The sequence below is a fragment of the Myxine glutinosa genome, chromosome 14, assembly GCF_964187855.1.
Source record: "Myxine glutinosa chromosome 14, kmMyxGlut1.1, whole genome shotgun sequence".
Classification (NCBI taxonomy): domain Eukaryota; kingdom Metazoa; phylum Chordata; class Myxini; order Myxiniformes; family Myxinidae; genus Myxine; species Myxine glutinosa.
In genome coordinates this window covers 72105092-72123993 of record NC_136274.1, presented here as the reverse complement: position 1 = coordinate 72123993, position 18902 = coordinate 72105092, and the positions used below count along the sequence as shown (strand labels likewise).

At 42.8% G+C, this 18902-nt stretch overlaps 1 protein-coding gene across 3 annotated transcripts in view; it reads left to right on the top strand.

Moving 5' to 3' along the window:
- Positions 1–18902, top strand: part of LOC137439905 (unconventional myosin-XVIIIa-like) — a 346703-nt gene that overhangs the window by 216581 nt on the left and 111220 nt on the right. For all 3 annotated transcript variants that reach the window (XM_068136130.2, XM_068136128.2, XM_068136131.2), the window contains 2 exons: positions 4123–4312; positions 7140–7356. In XM_068136130.2, the coding sequence (XP_067992231.2) occupies positions 4123–4312; positions 7140–7356 (407 nt within the window). The remainder of the gene's footprint in view (positions 1–4122; positions 4313–7139; positions 7357–18902) is intronic.

The window sequence follows — 18902 nt, the reverse complement described above, 5'->3', positions numbered from 1 at the left end:
GTTGGTGAGTCAGTCGAAGGTTACCAGAAACTTTTCCAACTCAGGTGCAAAATACACAAACTCCAGGAGCAGTTGGGACCGACTGGGAAGGGTGGGTAGAGAGAGAGAGAGAGAGAGAGAGAGACTTTTGTATCTTTTTATTATAAAAGTATAAAACCATTCCACAAAGCAGTGTCAAACCAAGCAACGAGTTCAAAGAAACATTGTATAAGGATCATAAACACACCAAAAAAGAACAAAGGATATTCAAAAGAAATCAGCAAGTAAAAAATTTTTACCAACCAAAGGTGAGGACACAAACAGTAACCACAAACAATTTTAAAGGAAATGCTCACACAAGAACTATGAACACATCAAGAGCAAATTAAGCGTTTGATTAAATAAAGTGAAAAATTGAGAAAGGGAAAGAGAGGGGGGGAGAGAGAGAAGGGGAGAGAGGGAGGGGGAGAGAGAGAGAGGGAGAGAGAGAGAGAGAGACTTTTTTTTCTTTTTTTCTTTTTTTCTTTTTTGGTGATCCCAATGCGATCCAAATGGACAGACCAGGAGACAAACCTCGCACAACCAGTAGCCAGGAGCGACAGAGCATCCGTGTCCTTCCCAACCGTGTTCCTTTCTGAATGCACCATGTAACACGTCACCATGTTCACTGCTGGAGGAATGTTTGTGAACGCATTACATCATAACACTTTTCAGATATGTTTTCCTTGATGAACTTGGGGACTTGTGAGCCACTCCAGAGGTGTTGAAAAAAGGCCGATCGTAATGGGCAGGTGCTCCATCTTGGAGGTGCTCCATCTTGGAGGTGCGCCATCCTGCAGGCACGCAATGTTGCAGGTTATTCATCTTGCAGGTCATCCATCTTGCAGGTGCCCCATCTTGTAGGTTCTCCATCTTACAGATGCTCCATTTGTATGAAGCTTTGGAGTTGCAAGCTTTCTGGGGCTACAGCGGTGATCAGTTCACTCATTTACCCCCGGGTCGAGCTGTAACCCCCCCCCCCCCCCCCCAAATTTGAGAGAGAGAGAGAGAGAGAGAGAGAGAGAGAGAGAGAGAGAGAGAGAGAGAGAGAGAGAGAGAGAGAAAGAGAAACAGAAAGAGAAAGAGAAAGAGAAAGAGAAAGAGAAAGAGAAAGGTGTTAGGGACACAAGATTTTGAAGCACAGATATAATTAAGGCATTCGGCCTTTTCACAAGTGGAGTTGCTGTGATTCCATTTGAAATGAGGGAAGGGATAGAAGGGGAGCATACACCAGGGACAGACTTGACAAGGTGCTACCAGGTTTTAGAGGAGGGAAACAGGTTTGAAAGTTCATTCTTGAGATTAGACAGATGTTGTTTTCTGGTTCGAGAGAGAGAGTAGACACACTTGTTGTGGGATTTGTGGAATGATATGAGGTTCCCCCTGGTTGGATTTGCCTTCCAGGAGGAGCATGCAAGTTGTTTTAAAGCAACTACATCACCACATGATTCACAGTGCCAAGAGAACGAGGATGGGTAGGATAATTGAAGACGAGATGGGATGAATCTGTGCGAGAGCAGGTTTCTGTGGAAGAATTCCCAGGCTGGAATTAATATCAGGGACGGTAGATATAGGAGACCAGTCCTGGAGAGTGATGGCTGCCTGCAGTCCCTGCCAGTTTGCTTGAGTGAACTGTCAGACTCGCCGGCACTGACGCTGTTCTCTGAGAATGGCCAGAGAGATGTTGACCTTCACAAGCACATTATCAGATGAGCCAATTGGGACAGAGGGCGAGCAAGGTACATTTGCGGGGAAGTTGGTCATCACCGAGTCTAGAAGGGAAGATTTTCCATTGAGATAAATCTGGGTGGCAAAATTCACAGATTTAGTCAGTCCCATGAAGTCATATAAGTCATTTGCAGAAGTGCCATGGCTGGTGAGAGGGGAACCAACACCCAGCCAATTAGCATGATGACAATTGAAATCACCACATATGAGGAATAGAGAGTGGGATGAGTGATTAAAAGTTGGTCCATATTGTCTGAATGAGATGTAGATGTAGTCGTCACTGTTGGGAGGACAGTACAACACAGAGAAACATGAGGTGGGTGTGGAGGGTATTCCTGGGGTTTGGGAGGTGTAAGAGCAGTACACAAACTGTGAGAAATGGTGTTTTTGATGTACAGCTCAACTCCACCACCAGGACGGGGTTCAGCTGTCGATCAAACCTGAGGAGACAATAGTCAGATAGAGACACTAAAGAGTCAAGGACATCTGGTGGGAGGAAGGATTCTGTTAAACAAATGATGTCTGGTTTATTGGCAGTGGCCTGGATTGAAAATCTGTCAGGTTGGAGTGGAGGCCCCAGATGTTTGAGGTCCACACAGTTATAGATTAGGAGGAGGAGGGTTGAGGATGGGATGGGAGACTTTGGGAGGAAGGTGAAGGTTTGAGGGGAAGTGGTGAGGAGGAAGGTTTGTGTGAGTGAGTGAGGGGTGGGGATGGTGGGGGGAGGGGAATATCATGTGTGAGGTGTGTGGGGGAAGCTTTAAGTGTGTGGAGTGTGGGGAAATGTTTGAGTGTGATGGGTGTGGTGAAAGGTGTGACTGTGTGGGGTGAGGGGGGATGTTTTTTGAGGGTGAGGTGAAACGGTGAAATGTGTACCATGGACGGGAAGAAGGGTATGACAACTGAAGACGAGATGGGATAAATCTGTGCATGAGAGAGAGAGAGCAGTTTACTTTGGAAGAATTCCCAGGATGAGTTGATGTCAGAGGCAGTAGAGATGGGAGACCAGTCCAGATGATTGATGGCTGCTTGCAGACCGTGTCGATTGTTTTTTTGTTTTTTTTGTATACAACATCGAGACTCGTGAAAGACCTAACATTAATCACACAAAAAGTCAAACCGGTACATAAAACATATAATAAGGGGAGCAGTAGACAAGATGGGGAGAGGGGGGGGAGGACACAAACACAACATTTGAGAGCAGGGACATCGAGAGATCTGTGGGAGGGAGAGGGCTTGAGGGAAGGAGGCGTGGGAAAGGGGGGGAGAGGTGGGAGAGGTAAAAAAAAAAAACACAAGGACACTGCAAGGACTTCCAGGAAAGAAGTTGGAATTTCAAAAAAGTGGTTCTGGGGTGAATTAACGGGGGTAGAAAAGATCAAGGTTTTGGATGGGGGAAGATAAGAGATGGTGGTGAACAGCTGTTTTAAAGACCTGGAGGGAGGAGTGGGATTGAAGAGAGTGAGGGAGTTTGTTCCAGAGGCGGGAGTTTGTTCTCTTGTCTCATTTCTCCCCTTTTCTCTCTAACTCTAACATCTGTCGTGGCCCTGAGTTTGCGAAGGCGGGTATACCATCCTTGATGTGGGAGATCTCTGGGTCGCTCTTAGGAGATCGATCTGGGATCTGTCTTGGGCTATACAACAACAACTGTGTCTTGGGCATGACTGTGTTTAATTTGTGTAACAGTTTCTCCATGAGCTTTAGATGGTGTAAACAGAAAAAAAAACTTACAAAACCGTAAAAGTACAATGCCATAATTCTGACTCGTTAAAAAAGTAAGTGTGCTTTCTTGAACTTGACAACTTTCGAGATTCTCAAACATTTGTTGATGATGAAAAAGACATTTTAAGCACATTGTGGTTCTAGATCCAGGATGTATATTGATTTTCACATTTGCACATGGACTACGTCATCGCTCGCAGCACACAACCTTTGGAGATTCATTTCTCTAACTGGCTGTCAGATTCGTCTTGGGAAAGTTTGGAACGTCTTGAAAGAAGGAAGTGAAATACAGCACCTGAAAAATTATATCACAGCTATTTTTAATTGTCAAGACAGATGCCATCTCTGGTGATGTCAGCATGACGTCACATGGTTGAGACATCTCCCGAGGGAAGACAATTAAATCCCCCGTCATTCAAGTTTAAGTGTCAAGCCACGCAGAGCTTGTTGACCATTAAATATTTTCTAGATTTGGGAAATGGACAAAGATGTATAAATTAATTATATTTTTATTGGTAGATTTGCCTAAAAGGTTGTTTAACAACTGATGCACATGTGTTATTATGAATGACAACTCTATTATTCTGTAATGGCAACTGTCTTGTTTTATGTTTGGAATGATTGATTCTGTTTGTTCCCTTTCCATCCGGGCAGATTGCTTCTTGCCTCGCTCTTCAGCCAGCATCCTGGTGTTCACATGACCTCCTTGAGTAGAGCAGTGGCCGGTGTGGATGGAAGCTCGAGACTGGCACTAAGGCGTACGGCAGGTGTTCGGCGGTCCTTGAACACCACCTCTGTCGGTGAGCGGCAGAAACCTCCGACAGCAATCGTCAAACTCCAGGCGGTGAGAAATATGTCTTTCATTCCAAAGATATGAACAGACAAAGTAATAAATAAATAAACAAGCTTGATCTTACTATTATTACAATCGACTCGTATTACAATACTTGTCCATATCCATTCAATTGTCCCTAAGTTCCTCCAAATTATCCCCATTGATACCGAATGGGCAACATTCCTCAGATTGTCGACGATGATCATTTTACACCAGCAGGGGACACTCTTGTTACAAACAAAAGCTTTAGCTTGAAAAGATATCCCATCAAAATTCCAAATTAGTAAGGAGAAATTCTCTAAACTCGTGCCTGTGCGTTATTTTGTGCGTGTATACCTGTGTATACCTGTATACCTGTGCGTGTATACCTGTGCGTGTATGTTTGCAAATACAGTTCACACAAATATTTATATACCAGTAAATCCACCAAAGAATGGCTGAAAAGAAAGAAATGGAGGGCTCTGGAATGGCCAAGTCAAAGCCCGGATCTAAATCCCATCGAGATGTTGTGGGGGGCTTTGAAACGAGCTGTGCATGCAAGAAACCCCTCAAACATCGCACAGCTGAAAGAATTCTGCATGGAGGAGTGGGCAAAAATTTCTTCCAGTCGATGTCAGAGACTGGCAGACAGTTATAAGAAACGCCTACTTGAGGTGGTTTCTGCCAAAGGGGGCAATACCACCCATTCGAGCCAAGGGTGTACTTACTTTTTCCACATGCGAAATTTGCATTTATGTTTATTTAAATTATACAATGGACTACAAAATGTAAATGTTTCATGATATTTGTTATATTATATCACGTTTATCTATCAATATTGTTGAAATGAAGATCAAATAGCTGTACGTTGAAATATGTTTAAAAAGTCAAAACTTTACATGGGGTGTACTTACTTTGTATATATATATATATATATATATATATATATATATATATATATATATATATATATATATATATATATATATATATATATACACACATACATATATATATATATACATACATATATATATACTGTATATACGTATATATATATATATATATATAGATATATATATATATATATATATATATATATATATATATATATATATATATATATATATATATATATATATATATATATATACATACTAGCGAGGTACCCGTGCTATACATGGGTGTGGAGCCAAAAGCAAACAAACAATGCGGAAACACTGAATGCTAAATTATGAAACCAATAAATTCCACATCCTGTGGCAGCCTCGGTCGCACGTCAGACGCGGACAGCAGGTTCGAGAAAGACTTAGGTAAAAAAAAACAGCGAATGGGAAACCATGGAACCAATAAATTACACATATCTGTGCCACCTGTAGTCGAACATCAAGCATGGACAGCAGATTAGTGAAGGACTTCCACGAAAAACGTACCCGTTTGAAAGGTTACATTCCCAGTTAATGGCGAATCTGCATGTAGCGATCCGCGAATGTCACGCTTAGAAAGTGGAAACTGTCACGGCATTTCCTCTTCACTTTAACTCAATACCTCTATTTTCATTCCAAACAGCATAATCCAATCACAAATGAAATAGCATTAATATTAAAAAAATTAACTTTTACCAACATTCGTGACAAAAACAAATATTTAAATCCGGATGTGGAGTAGTTCCGTATGGTTGGGTGAATACAATTACGAATTCAAAATCGTAATTGTATTCACTAAATTCCAAATGTCATTCCAATCATAAATTGATACTTTTGATACAACAATTGACACAACAGACATTGGATTATCTAGTCTGTTGAACTTTTCATGGCTTCAGCCAGTCCTACAGTTCTCATTCTGTGCACTTGGTTGAGTTACATTGAGATACATGTCATTCAGGACACTACTTCCTTCTCGTCTCGGTAGGTATATTCTCCGGATGCACTGATTTTTGTGGATCGTGAGAGGTTTCCTTGTTTTTATATGTCGCTTGTTGATTTTCGCTTGTGGGCAGTTTATTATTCCACAACTGTTTTGGAACAATGGTACTGTGAGTTGATTTTTGGCATTGATTTTGTTTCTTGGGGTGAGGTATGTTTTCAGCATCAGCTTCGTTCTACGCAGGTATTCTTTGGCGATTGTTTTGCGCATTTGTTTGTGACATATTTGGTGGCTCTTTTCCACTCCAAGGTGTTTGTATGATGCTTCATTTTGTAGTTCCTGTGTTTTTGTATCTCGGTCAATTTTTATGTTGTCCTATTTTGTTGCATGGTTTACCCTGTACTAATGTGCACTTGACACACTTGTCTCAGCCAAAATTCATTTGAATGTCGTTGGAGTACCTCTTCACTAATTTCAGTTCTGCCAGTTTCTTGTCGTTTGGTGCGATAGGATATCACGTTATCGATTCCGACTCATGATTTATACTCAAAATCGAAGTAGGCCAATCTGACGTTCTGCCCACAGAGTAATATAATCCACCTGTGCGTCATCAATTGTTAGCATCCATTATTATAATCTGCTCACTGTTTGTAGTTCAATAATCATAGTGCCGAGTGAAGAAAGCAAACCTTTGCTGAAAATAGGAGTTGTGAGCATGACATGTGACACAAAAACCACGGCGAAGAAAGCTAAACAAGCAGCTAAAAATAAGATCACAAACGTGACTTGTGGTACAAAAACCAAGGGTGAAGAACCATAAATAATGTTGATGCAACTTTCCAGAAAATGCTCTTTTTCCTGCTGAATACTTCCCTCGGTCGTTAAACTCTCAGCTTTTGATTGTAATCTTTGTAATCTTTTGATTGTAATCTCTTTCTTCTTCTCCAATTTACCTTCCCTTCTTTCCTCCAACAATCAACTTCATTAGGACTTCCTGATAGAGACGCTAAAGCACACCGAGGTCCATTTTATGCACTGCTACTTGGCACGGCAATCCGAGATGTGCTGCCCCAGACGTGATGGAGTAGGCCAGTCGAGCCAAGAGACGGATGTCACATCCGGAATCCCAAAGATGGATGTCAGCTTCCTACGAGCTCAATTGAAGGCCACCCAGCTTCTGCAAATTTTGAGAATTCATCGACAAGGTGAGGTGGTTTAACGTGTTGAACAAACATGTCTTGCTTACCCTGCCTTACTCAAACATCAATCGATGAAAAGTTTTGAAATGATTTTAAAAAAATTTAAGTGCAAGGAAATTGGGGGTACATTGCAGGCTTATTGCGGCAAACTTCGCAAAGATTGTGGATTTAAATCGGACTGAAGGCAGCAATATTGAGGATTTGAATTCTGATATTCTCGAGACCTCAGGAGAATGGGCATGTTGCTTTCAGATTGTTATTGAAAACTCACCTGTCTTGGTGATAATCTTCAGACAGGGATCATCAGTGTTCTGTATCATACCGTCCACACTTGGAGCCAGTTTAAACTTCTGGGTTCACTCTCAACTACCTCAGCGAAACCTGGCATGGATACCAAAAGCCCTATAAAACCAGGTCCCTCTACCTGTGAATCTCGCAACAAATTTTTTGTTTTACAAGCACCCCCGTCACGCTTGGGCATGGTGGTGCCAAGGAACGTGTTTCTTCAAAATCTCATTCAATCTCATACTTTAGACAACTTGTGAGATTTCATGTTTAATTATACACAGCTGGCATGTAATAGCTTGATGGGCCTACTCTCGAATTTGAGCCATCCACTCTTGACTGCGATATTAAATGAGTCCTTTTTTGTTTGTTTAAATTGCATGATTGATGTCATGCCTACTGTGCCACCCTCTTCCCACTCCACAACTCACCCCTGACTGCTCCTCCTACTTGGGCAGTTAAGACCGAAAAATAGGGCGTATCGTTCATTTTTTCAGGAAAGCACCAAATTTGGCACAGATGTAGTATGGACCTATACAATTGTTTTCCTGGGTGGCGCCAAAAAATTCAGAACCCCTGGTGGCCGCCATATTGAATTTCAACATGACCACCCTCTGTGACCTATTTCCCTCAATAACTTCTATACTATGACCGATAACACCACAGTTCCAGTGTCTTACCCCATGTTTTCATGGTCTCTGAATCCAATGGGATCAATTGCATAAAGATTGGCATCCATCATCTTTAATTTCAAGATGGCCGCCATGGTGTTTCCATTTTCCTTGAATCTCTCATAGTATTTTCGGTAAAATTTCAATTCCAAGTGATACACATTGTTTTATTGGTCTCTGATAACAATGGAATGGTATTAATTAATCAAAGTTACACACAGTTGCAGTTTAAACTTAAAATATTGTGGGCACTTGAAAGGCGGAGGCTTTCGCACAGACGCGTAGAACTACAAGCACTATCCATCGCAGTCACACAGTGATGTGCAGGGCAGATTTGCCCTGGAGCATTTACAGTTGCCTTTACAGGCCGACTTACAATGGCAGCTTGTAAGCTCTGAACATGCCTCCTGTATCAGTGGTATTGTGGTCCAAATTGGGGTCCAAGAAGTCCCTGTTTTCATCCAGCCCCAATCAGCTGGTGATGGAAGTTCTGGGTAGGGCACAAGTGCCTGACTCCATACGTGTCCAGCCTGAAAACATGCACGTTTTAGGTGTCGTTCGAAGGCGTCTGCTGTTGGGGGAATGTGATCAATTGTTCTTGCCTTCTTCGTGAACAAGTGTCGGCGCATGTCATTCACTGTCTTTATCTCGGTAGTCCGGTCATAGAGGATGGCAACATATCTTTCTATGCTCTGTAGTTCCATAGTAATAGCGTCCACAGATGGCCTATAAGCGAGAGCATGAAAGGTCTGCGTGATGCTGTGGTATGCCTCCCAAGCCTTCCAGGCTGTCTTTTTCCCAATTTGGGCAAAAAATGACACTGTGTCGCAGCCAGTGAAGACATGAAATAATGGCAAAGACTCGGACTTCCTGCGGCCAAGGCCGGTGGCAATTTTATTGATGGCAAGGTAGCGGTAGCTTTTACCAGTGCCAATGGTAGCGGTAGCCCTGGTGTTGGGCAAGCGGCTAGGGTGAGGGCTTAGGATCCTAGGATCCTGGGTTCGAATCCCGGTCAATCGCTGAATTAACGCCAGGGGGTTGACTCAGCCTGTCATCCTTCCGAGGTCGGCAAATTGAGTACCAGTTCACTGGTAATTCCCTGTTTGTCGTAAAAAGGCGACAAAAAGGGTTGGCGTCAGGAAGGGCATCTGGCCGTAAAACATTGCTTCAAAAAGGGGACCAAAAAACAACAACAACCACGGTCCCCGAAAAAGGCCAACCCCTGCTTGCGGGGAAAAATGGCCTCTAAAGGTGGTTTATAATGGCAATCCAGAGTTCCTCCACACCGTGTGACTGGTAGGTAAAGTAGTGTGCTATTGCCAAGACCACAATATCAGAATCTACAGTTCGAATCAATACCTGTTTTCTCCCCTTTTTCACGGCATCCAGGACATTTTTTTGGATTTTTTGAATTTTCTGAATTTTTGGGCGCCCCTCAGGAAAACAATTGTATAGGTCCATACTACATCTGTGCCAAATTTGGTGCTTTCCTGAAAAAATGATCGATGCTTCCTCTTAACTGCCTAACTATCCTGAATCTTGTCTGGATCCATATTTTTGGGAGTCACATGATTTGGGAGGATCCACATGATCCAAAGTTTTGAAACAGCAGCATGACAGTTATAAAAGTCCACTCTATTAATATCAATCACCCCAGTGATTCAGGTCTATTAGAAGCTAAAACAAGAAAGAGCAATCAGAGATTGCAAACCCTTGCCAGGATGTATTTTCAGTGGTTTTAAGGCTTTTGTGTTTAAACAAATAAGGCGGCCGAACCACGTGACCGATGACGTCATCATTATTATTTTTTTCTAAACTAATTTATTCCTAGATTATGCTCAAGAAATTTCATCTTGATCGGATGAAGTTTTGTACGTGTCGAATTACGACGTCATAATGGAGGCACCTATGACATTATCATTATCATTAAGATAGTTTATTCCCCATGGAGAGTTCTTTACAATGCGCCATGTCTCAATTTTTTCTATTCAACGCTTTCTGAGATATAGAGGTGCAAAGTTTTTCGGTTTTTGCCAAGATGGCGAACGAACCACATGACCTATGACGTCATAATTATCATTAAAAAAATTATACAGGTGGAGTTGCACACAAGGGGAAAATTTGCTGTCAATCGGACCAACGGTTGCAGAGAAAATCACATTTATTCTGTGCGGACAAACAAACAAACAGACAAATGAAAAATCGGTCAGAGACCGAGGACTTGCCGGAATGTTCTTTTTTTTATCGGCCATGTTGGACAAATATGGCGGCCAAACCACGTGACCAATGACGTCATCATTATTTGTTTTCTAAACTAATTTATTCCTAGATTATGCTCAAAAAATTTAATCTTGATCGGATGAAGTTTTGTACTTGTCGAATTATGACGTCATAATGGAGGCACCAATGACATCATTATTAACATATTTTATTTCCCATGCAGAGTTCTTTAAATGAGCCATGTCTCAATTTTTTCTATTCAGCACTTTCGGAGATATAGAGGTGCAAAATTTTTCGCTTTTTCCAAGATGGCGGCCGAACCACGTGACCGATGACATCATCATCTATATAATAATACCGTAAGGACTCAACTTTGTTATCCCTTTTACGCCGCACCCAGTGACCCGATGCCCACGGCACAAATGCATTTTCCATCTACGAACCGCGCTCTTTGTTTATCACGTACAGCCATACTCGAAAAATCTGAATTCGCCGACTTTGGGACCCAAAAGCATCCGATTATCGGCCGATACGACGCCATCTTACGACACCATCATATTGGCGTCTGCTGGGCGAAGGCGATGTGAGCCGTCCGCTGATTGGACAGTCGAGTGGTGTGATGGGTGGTGTGAACCAAATGGTCTTTTTATTCCCTTGAACATTTTTAATTAGGATATATAAGGAAACGTCTTTATCGTCATTTTAATAAAGTTAAATGGAGTGACGTTGCGATACTCGGGGTGCGTTGCATAAATCCTCGTAACTCAGAGAGGTGTAGCAGGTGGCGAGACGTAAGGAAGCTTAAAGATAACGAGCTGAAACAGACGAACGATATGTCAATCCCTTTCTACACCGAACGGCAATAAAAGTATGAGAGCGGGAAGGCATGGCCTGAGCACTTCGAGCAGAGAGGACTGATTGGACTTAACGTAAAGAGAAAAAATTGGAGCTTAACGGAAGAAGAAGATCCCATGAGCGCTCCCCTATGCCATCCATAATGGTACACTCTATCCATACACCACATCCTCCCTTCCGTGGATGTTCCACGGGTTTCGGCTAGTTATTATTATTTTTCCACCAGTTTATACCGACATGGCGCTCAAGAAATTGTATCTGGATTGGATGAAGTTTTGTACTTGTCGAATTAACGAATTATGACATCATAATAGAGGCCTTGGGCCGAGAGAGTTAAAAATTGGGCACAGTCTATTCCAGGGCAAGACAAATATGTGTGTAAAGTTTGGCGATTCTACGTGCAACGGTGTAGACGTAGTACTGTGAACAAACAGACAAACAGACAGACAAACAGACAAACCAACCGATCAAGATACTTGCCGGAATCTTTTCCGGCAAGTAACAAACAAACAGGCAAACAGACAAACGGACTCAAATGCAATACCCTCTCCTCTGGTGAGGGTAATAATCTTGTAAATTGTGGTGTATTTTACAAATATAGCCGTATTATAACGCAAACCTCAATGTGGGTTTACAATTCCCCCACAACGAATTTGATTTTAGTGTTGGAGAGTGTGTTGATGATCTCCACCGCTGAGTTGAGTCGTAGATTGTAATGTGTGCTTTGAAATTCGCCAATCTGCGGTCTTGACTCTATTCTGGCGAGACGCATCCTATCGGAGCCTTCAGCCATTTGGAGTGCCTATTGATAATTCTCTTGTCCTAATGGCTTGTGTTTAATGCTGGGACGCTTCATAAATCGCGTATCGAAAATGAAGCTGTGCATTCTCTTGTTCTAATGATATTTGAAAAATAAATTTGCTACTAAACCTCCTTCCTCAGTTTATCTTGCATGATTGCTTAACAGATGGAGAAGACCCTGAATTTTTTTTTGTGTGAGCTTTGCGAGCCAAGCATGAGTGACAAAATGTCTGAAAGGCCTTGTTGATATTGACTACGTATTGTCTCTACAGTTCAGGAAATTATCTCCTTGGACCGAGTGCATTGCTCGGTTGACACGAGCATCACGGGCGGTTTGGCGGCTGGGGATCATCACTGGGCTGGGGATCACCAAACTAGCGGCTGGGGATCACCGAGAATGGAAAACAGAATATTCACGAAAACTTAAGCCACCAAAAATTGCACCACATCTCTCATTATGTAGTTGCGGCCCGTGAAACAGAAGTTCCATGAATTGATCACGACTCTCCAATGGGTACCCAGTTAGGGGTGGGTGTCTTAAAGCAAACTAGTTACCTAAAGGAGGTCAAAATGAAAGATAATGGAGACAGAGATATTATATTCCATCAAAGCGTTGTTGTTGTTGTTGTTGTTGTTGTTGTTGTATAGACCCAGACAGTTCTCTCGAACAAGCCCGCAGCATGGAGACGGGCCGATCGATCCCGCAGGAGTGACCCCGAGATCCCCCACATCCAGGAAGGTGTACCCCCGCCTTCACGAAGTGAGGGCCATGACAGAGTTAGAGAGAGAAAGAAAGAAGAGAAAGACCAGAAGGAAAGGGCCAGTCCATGGGGACCGATCAGCACTCTGACCGTGATCGCAATGCCCTGACAAATCCAGATTTGGCCCCAGACTTTCGTTGGGGGGTACAACCACCACGAAGAGGCATCCTCGATAGTTGTCCATCTAAGAGTTATTCAAATCGGTGGAGGATTTCCTGCCTTGCTTTTTGCCTAATCAGCTGTTGGTGTTCCACTTGCTTGTCTGTGTTTTTAAATCTGGAAGATATCAGATGTTTCTCCAGCTGCTCTCCGCTCTCCTATCAGATGTTTCTCCAGCTCTTTCTCCAGAGTCTTCAATTTGCTTCCCTGGATCCTGCAGTCTGTTTAATGATATGTGAAGATTGAATACATTGTGTCCATCCTCATCTTAATTTTGTTTTTCCCCAGAATCATTACCCATATGTGTAAAAACACAAGTGAGCTGTAGTTATGCTGGACAACTAACCTGAAGAATGTGTAACATGTAATGAGGAATTTGAGCTTCAACAGGCTTTTGGGCCTAGTCTGGAGTGTGTTAAGGGGTGGGTAATTGTATTGTACAGAAGAATATTTGACCTAAAGCCAAATATATTCCGGAATAACCATTTTTGACCAGAATTGTGACCAGAAGACCAGAATTTGACCAGAAGACAAACACACACAAACTACAGTGTGAGCTTTTTTGAGCAATGCTATTTTGAACGTTCTCTAAACTTCAGTGAATAGCTGCATCAGCTCAGGAACATCTGCCTGGCCTCATGGGTCCAAATCTCTGGCTAGCTATAAACTTTCATCCTCGTTCTCACAGGTATGGTGATTCCCCAATGTGTGCACCGTCCATCATTTGGAAGTGGGTGCCCTGTCTGCCAGCATTAGTTGGTCGATATTAAAGATCCCATGGTGCCCTTCGAAAAAGAGTAGGGGAGATATCGCGATCACACTGAACAAATTCCAAATTCGTGCTCTAAACTACACGGGGAACTGCATCACGAGAATAGTTGCTCCCCCAGCGAATGACGCCACCCGCAGATACAGTACGTGCTGTATGCAAAAGACAAAAGGAACCAACGAACACCCACCATGGGAGAGATTATTCTCCATCAATGATCATCATCCATGCACAGGATGCTATCACATAACCTTTGATGATATCTTTACAGATTCCCACTTGATCCATCATTAGATTTCCAGTTTGTCACAGGATTAGATAAGGAATACAACTGCAAAGCATCTGGAAATGCAAAGCCCACCCGCGTCCATTTGTATTCAGACGTCGTCTTTTTCTTCCGTATGCTCAAAATAACGAAAACAGTTTTTAAAAAGAATGCATGAAAATTGATGATTTTCTGCAAACTTGACCTTTGAGCTTTAGGTCTAAAAAAAACAATCGACTCCTACCATTTGATTTGTGAACCAATTCAGTGACCAACATTCAAATTCTTTAAATTTCAGGTCTATCGGGTGAAAATTGGTGATTTTACGCAACCTTGACCTTTGACCTTTTGATAAAAAACAAAAACAATTTGCTTGTAGCTTTTGATTGGTGAACCAATTCGGTGAACCAATATGCAAATTCTTAAAATTTCAGGTCAATCACATGACAATTTATACCTGCGGATATTTGAATGACGTTATCACTGTAAAATGTTTTGTTTGATTCAATATTTTTTCAGAGAAACCTAATAAAACTCTTGGAATGAATTATTAATCGTGAAATCGATTTTATAATTATTTTTAAGCCTAATAGTTGATTTTGATGTGTGTTTTTGAATATATATAACAATATTTTTTGGGTCATCGCCCTGTTCTTTCATAAGACGTTCAATTTCAGAAGCTATTTGAGAAATCTCGTAAGCTCCGGGTGTAACTTCTATAGTTTTATATCCACTCCCTGGATTATAACTAAACTTGCTATTCTTTTCTGTGATATTAAACAAGGTATTATAGGTTTCCACAGACAATAACGCCGCTTCATATTCTTTTGTGGGATCAAGTTGTAACGGGTATGGGAATGATTCTGTAGAATCACTCTGTAAAATTAAAATTAAGTACAGTGCTTCTCATTTTATACTAGCAGAAGTACCCGGCGTTGCCGGGCTGGGGAGGTGAGGGGAACGGGGGGAGGGGAGGGGAACGGGGGGAGGAGAGTGGAACGGGGGGAGGGGAGGGGAGTGGGGGGGGAGGGGAGGAGATGGAGGAGGGGGAAGGGAGGGGAGGGGAGGGAAGAGGGTGAGAAGGGGAGGGGGGAAGGGAAGGGAGGGGGAAGGGGAGGGAAGGGGAGGGGGGAAGGGGTGAGGGGGAAGGGTGAGGGGGGAGGTGAGGGGGGAGGGGAAAGGGGAGGGGGGGAGGGAAGGGGAGGGGAGGGAGAGGGGGGAGGGAAGGGCCAGTCAACAATGATGTTGCAGTTCTCATGGTAGGAGAGCAGTACAACAATCGCGACATCGTTCTGCGTCTTCGCGACATCATCCTGCGTCTTCGCGACAACAGCACAAAGTGGATTTCGGAGACTCACCGATCCTATGACGCTCTCCAGTACCGGTGTTGCCGGGTGGGGGAAGGGAGACCCGTACATTCCCAACCCGTACAATCACCCTCTCGACTCAAGCTCACTCGGACAAAAGCCTCGCACAAATTACACCGTGATATATGGTGCGAGGATGGAACATCACGTGATCGCTCTGAGCGAATCAGCGAGCTGCTCTGGCACAGGCTGAGATTCAGTGTATAATGTTCCTCGCTGAAATGCGCTAAGTTAAATATGAATAAAAAATATGGATCTCGTCATCGGAGGTCATTTTTAGGTAGGCCATGTCCTTCCCAGGCCCAATGGCCATGTCTATGCCAAAAATCAAGTACGTGAGCGAGTCTGGCACACTGAATTGAAAATATATAGAACGCTCATACTCCGTGAAAAGTGTAGCCGCCGTGTCGCCATCATGGTTAGCATGACTCGACCGACTCGCTTCGCGGATCTCGTTTGTTTTGAATGTGTCCCAGATTTTAAAAGCCAGACAACTGTTAAAATGCCTTTTTGTGCGGCAATAAACTGCTCCAATCGGTTACGGAAGGGTTGTGGAAAGACGTTTCACAGCTGTTTCAAAGACGTTTAATTCATATCGCACAAAATCAACAAAAATCGACACAAAACACGATCGCACAAAAGGTGAAAAAACACAATCGCTTTTCGCTCTGAATTACATACAAACGCATGACGGAAATCACCATTGCCCAGCATCGAGTGCCAACCAAGATGGCGCCCGGTAGCTGCATCTCCACCTGTGTGGTGTGAATGGCAATGGTCATTCTATATATTTTCAGTTCAGTGGTCTGGCGGCGAGGATGGAACATCACGTGATCGCTCTGAGCGAATCAGCAAGCTGCTCTGGCACATGCTGAGATTCAATGTATAATGGTCCTCGCTGAAATGCGCTGAGGTAAATATGAATAAAAAATATGGATCTCGTCAAATATTTTTAGGTAGGCCATTTCCTTCCCAGGCTCAATGGCCATGTCTATGCCAAATATCAAGTACGTGAGTGTGTCTGGCGGCGAGGATGGAACATCACGTGATCGCTCTGAGCGAATCAGCGTGCTGCTGTGGCACAGGCTGCGATTCAGTGTTTAATGTTCCTCGCTGAAATACGCTACGTTAACTATGAATAAAAAATATGGATCTCGTCATCGGAGGTCATTTTTAGGTGGGCCATGTCCTTCCGGGGCCCAATGGCCATGTCTATGCCAAAAATCAAGTACGTGAGCCTCTCCGTTTAGGAGTCTATAGGTAACACACAAACAAACAAACTGTGTTTTATATACAGAATTGGCATTTAATATGGAATTTTTTTTTTTCTTGACTTGGGTTTACTTTCTTAACTCAGGATATCAATCTGGTGAGTTTCTTTTACACTTTGGTGCTTTATTTGTTAAAAGAACCATGTCACTGATTGTCTATCACAGCAAGAAGTCAACAACAGGATTATATCACAGGTGGCATGGCAAAATGTACGGACAGGTGCATTTGACGATTGGCTTCACAGTCGGGTATACAAGGGTTGTTGCGTTCTGTATTAGTGGAAAACAACTGCTGCACGTCTACAAAAGTTATTGCCGCTTCCTCTGGAGATGGTCCGTCAACTCGACAATGCTATTTGTCATGGAGTGGTGGCTTTACGAAATTACGGCATGAAAGAGTGTGCTATTGCTCGGCAATATGGCATCACTCAAGGTCAGGTGTCAAAGATCCTGAAACGAAATGCTCAGAAGGGTGTCGCTACTCCAATACCGAGGCCAGGACGTCCCCGCAGAACCACAAGGAGGGTTGATCGCCAGCTGCACCGGTTAGTCTGCAATGGCCGTACCAAGTCAGCTATCAGCTTAGGGCTCAATGGCAGCAACTGACAAATGTGCCTGTATCCAGAAGGCTAGTCAACCAACGACTGGTTCAAGCAGGCTATTGTACCAGGCGTCCCCTGAGAAAGCCACGCCTGACCAGACAACACCGCCAGCACCGATTGCAGTGGGCCAGAGAGCACCATCAATGGCAGCCAGGACACTGGAATCACCTGATCTTCAGTGACGAGTCTAGATTTCTGGTCTATCGTCAAGATGGCCGTGTCCGAGTGCGCAGACAAGTGCATGAAGCCTACAACAAAGATTGTATAGTGCCAAGAGTCAAAGCTGGAGGTGGTGGGATGACCGTTTGGGCTGCTTTTCATGCAGGGGGCAAAACTGACCTGGTTGTTCTGAATGGAAACCTGAACCAGTTCAAGTACAGGGCCATTCTGGAAGAAACATTGCTTCCATTTGCTCGTACAGCCTTTCGAGGAAACTTTGTCTTCCAAGATGACAATGCACGGCCTCATCGTGCTCGCATGATCCAACACTTTCTTGCTGACCGTGGTGTAGAGCATATGGAGTGGCCTGCCATGTCTCCGGATATGAATCCGATAGAGAACTTGTGGGCAGAATTAACGCGTCAAATCGACCACTTGGACCAGCAGCCGACCTCTGTGCGTGAATTGCAACAGGCTATTGTCACTGCATGGCAAGCGATTCCTGTCCAAACATTGGCAAATCTCGTGAACAGCATGCCTCGACATGTACGTGCTCTCCTGAATGCTCGTGGGGGTTACACGAAGTACTGAACTGTAATTTTACTGTCCGTAATCCCAGTCGTAATTTAACTTTTGTTTTTGTTAAAAAAAAAATTGGCTAATGTGCAGAATAAGGAGATACTTCTGGAAAACGTACAGAAGTTTAACACAGTACTGTCCATGAATTGAGTTCGATATCAGTTTACATCACTTTCAAGGATCAATTTATTTGTTTCGAAATGTCAAATGTGCTTTTTGTTTCTTTTAAAGGTCACATTAACAAAATCTAGAATAATTTCAACATAATTCCAATGAACTTTTGGTTCTAAGACATCTTGAAAAGTAAGTTCAACCCCACAAAAAAAATATTCCATATTAAATGCCAAGTCTGTATATAGATAACATGCGATAAAATATCTTTGTATTGACATTTATTAATTATTTTCCTATTCAACAACTGATCTAGAATGGCTGATGCTTCATTAAAACAATTGTTGTTTCCCACCTCCTTACTACCTAACAACAATAATAGTCTATCAACTAATTGTGATGACTCATTTGGAAGAAAACTAACACCCGAACCAAGCTTACTTAAAGCATTAATAATCTCTTTTTCCTTCTCATTCTTCTTACTTTTACAAGCATCAGAAACTTTATAATCAAGCGAGTTTAGTACATCAATATATACCTTATCTTCCTCATTTTCCATATCAAGCGGATCATCAAAATATTTTGAATTAGTATACCCATCTTTTGTGAGAAGAAACATTAATCTAGGGGTTAATTTAATAGGTGGTAGGTCAGAACTTAAGAATGTCAATCTATCA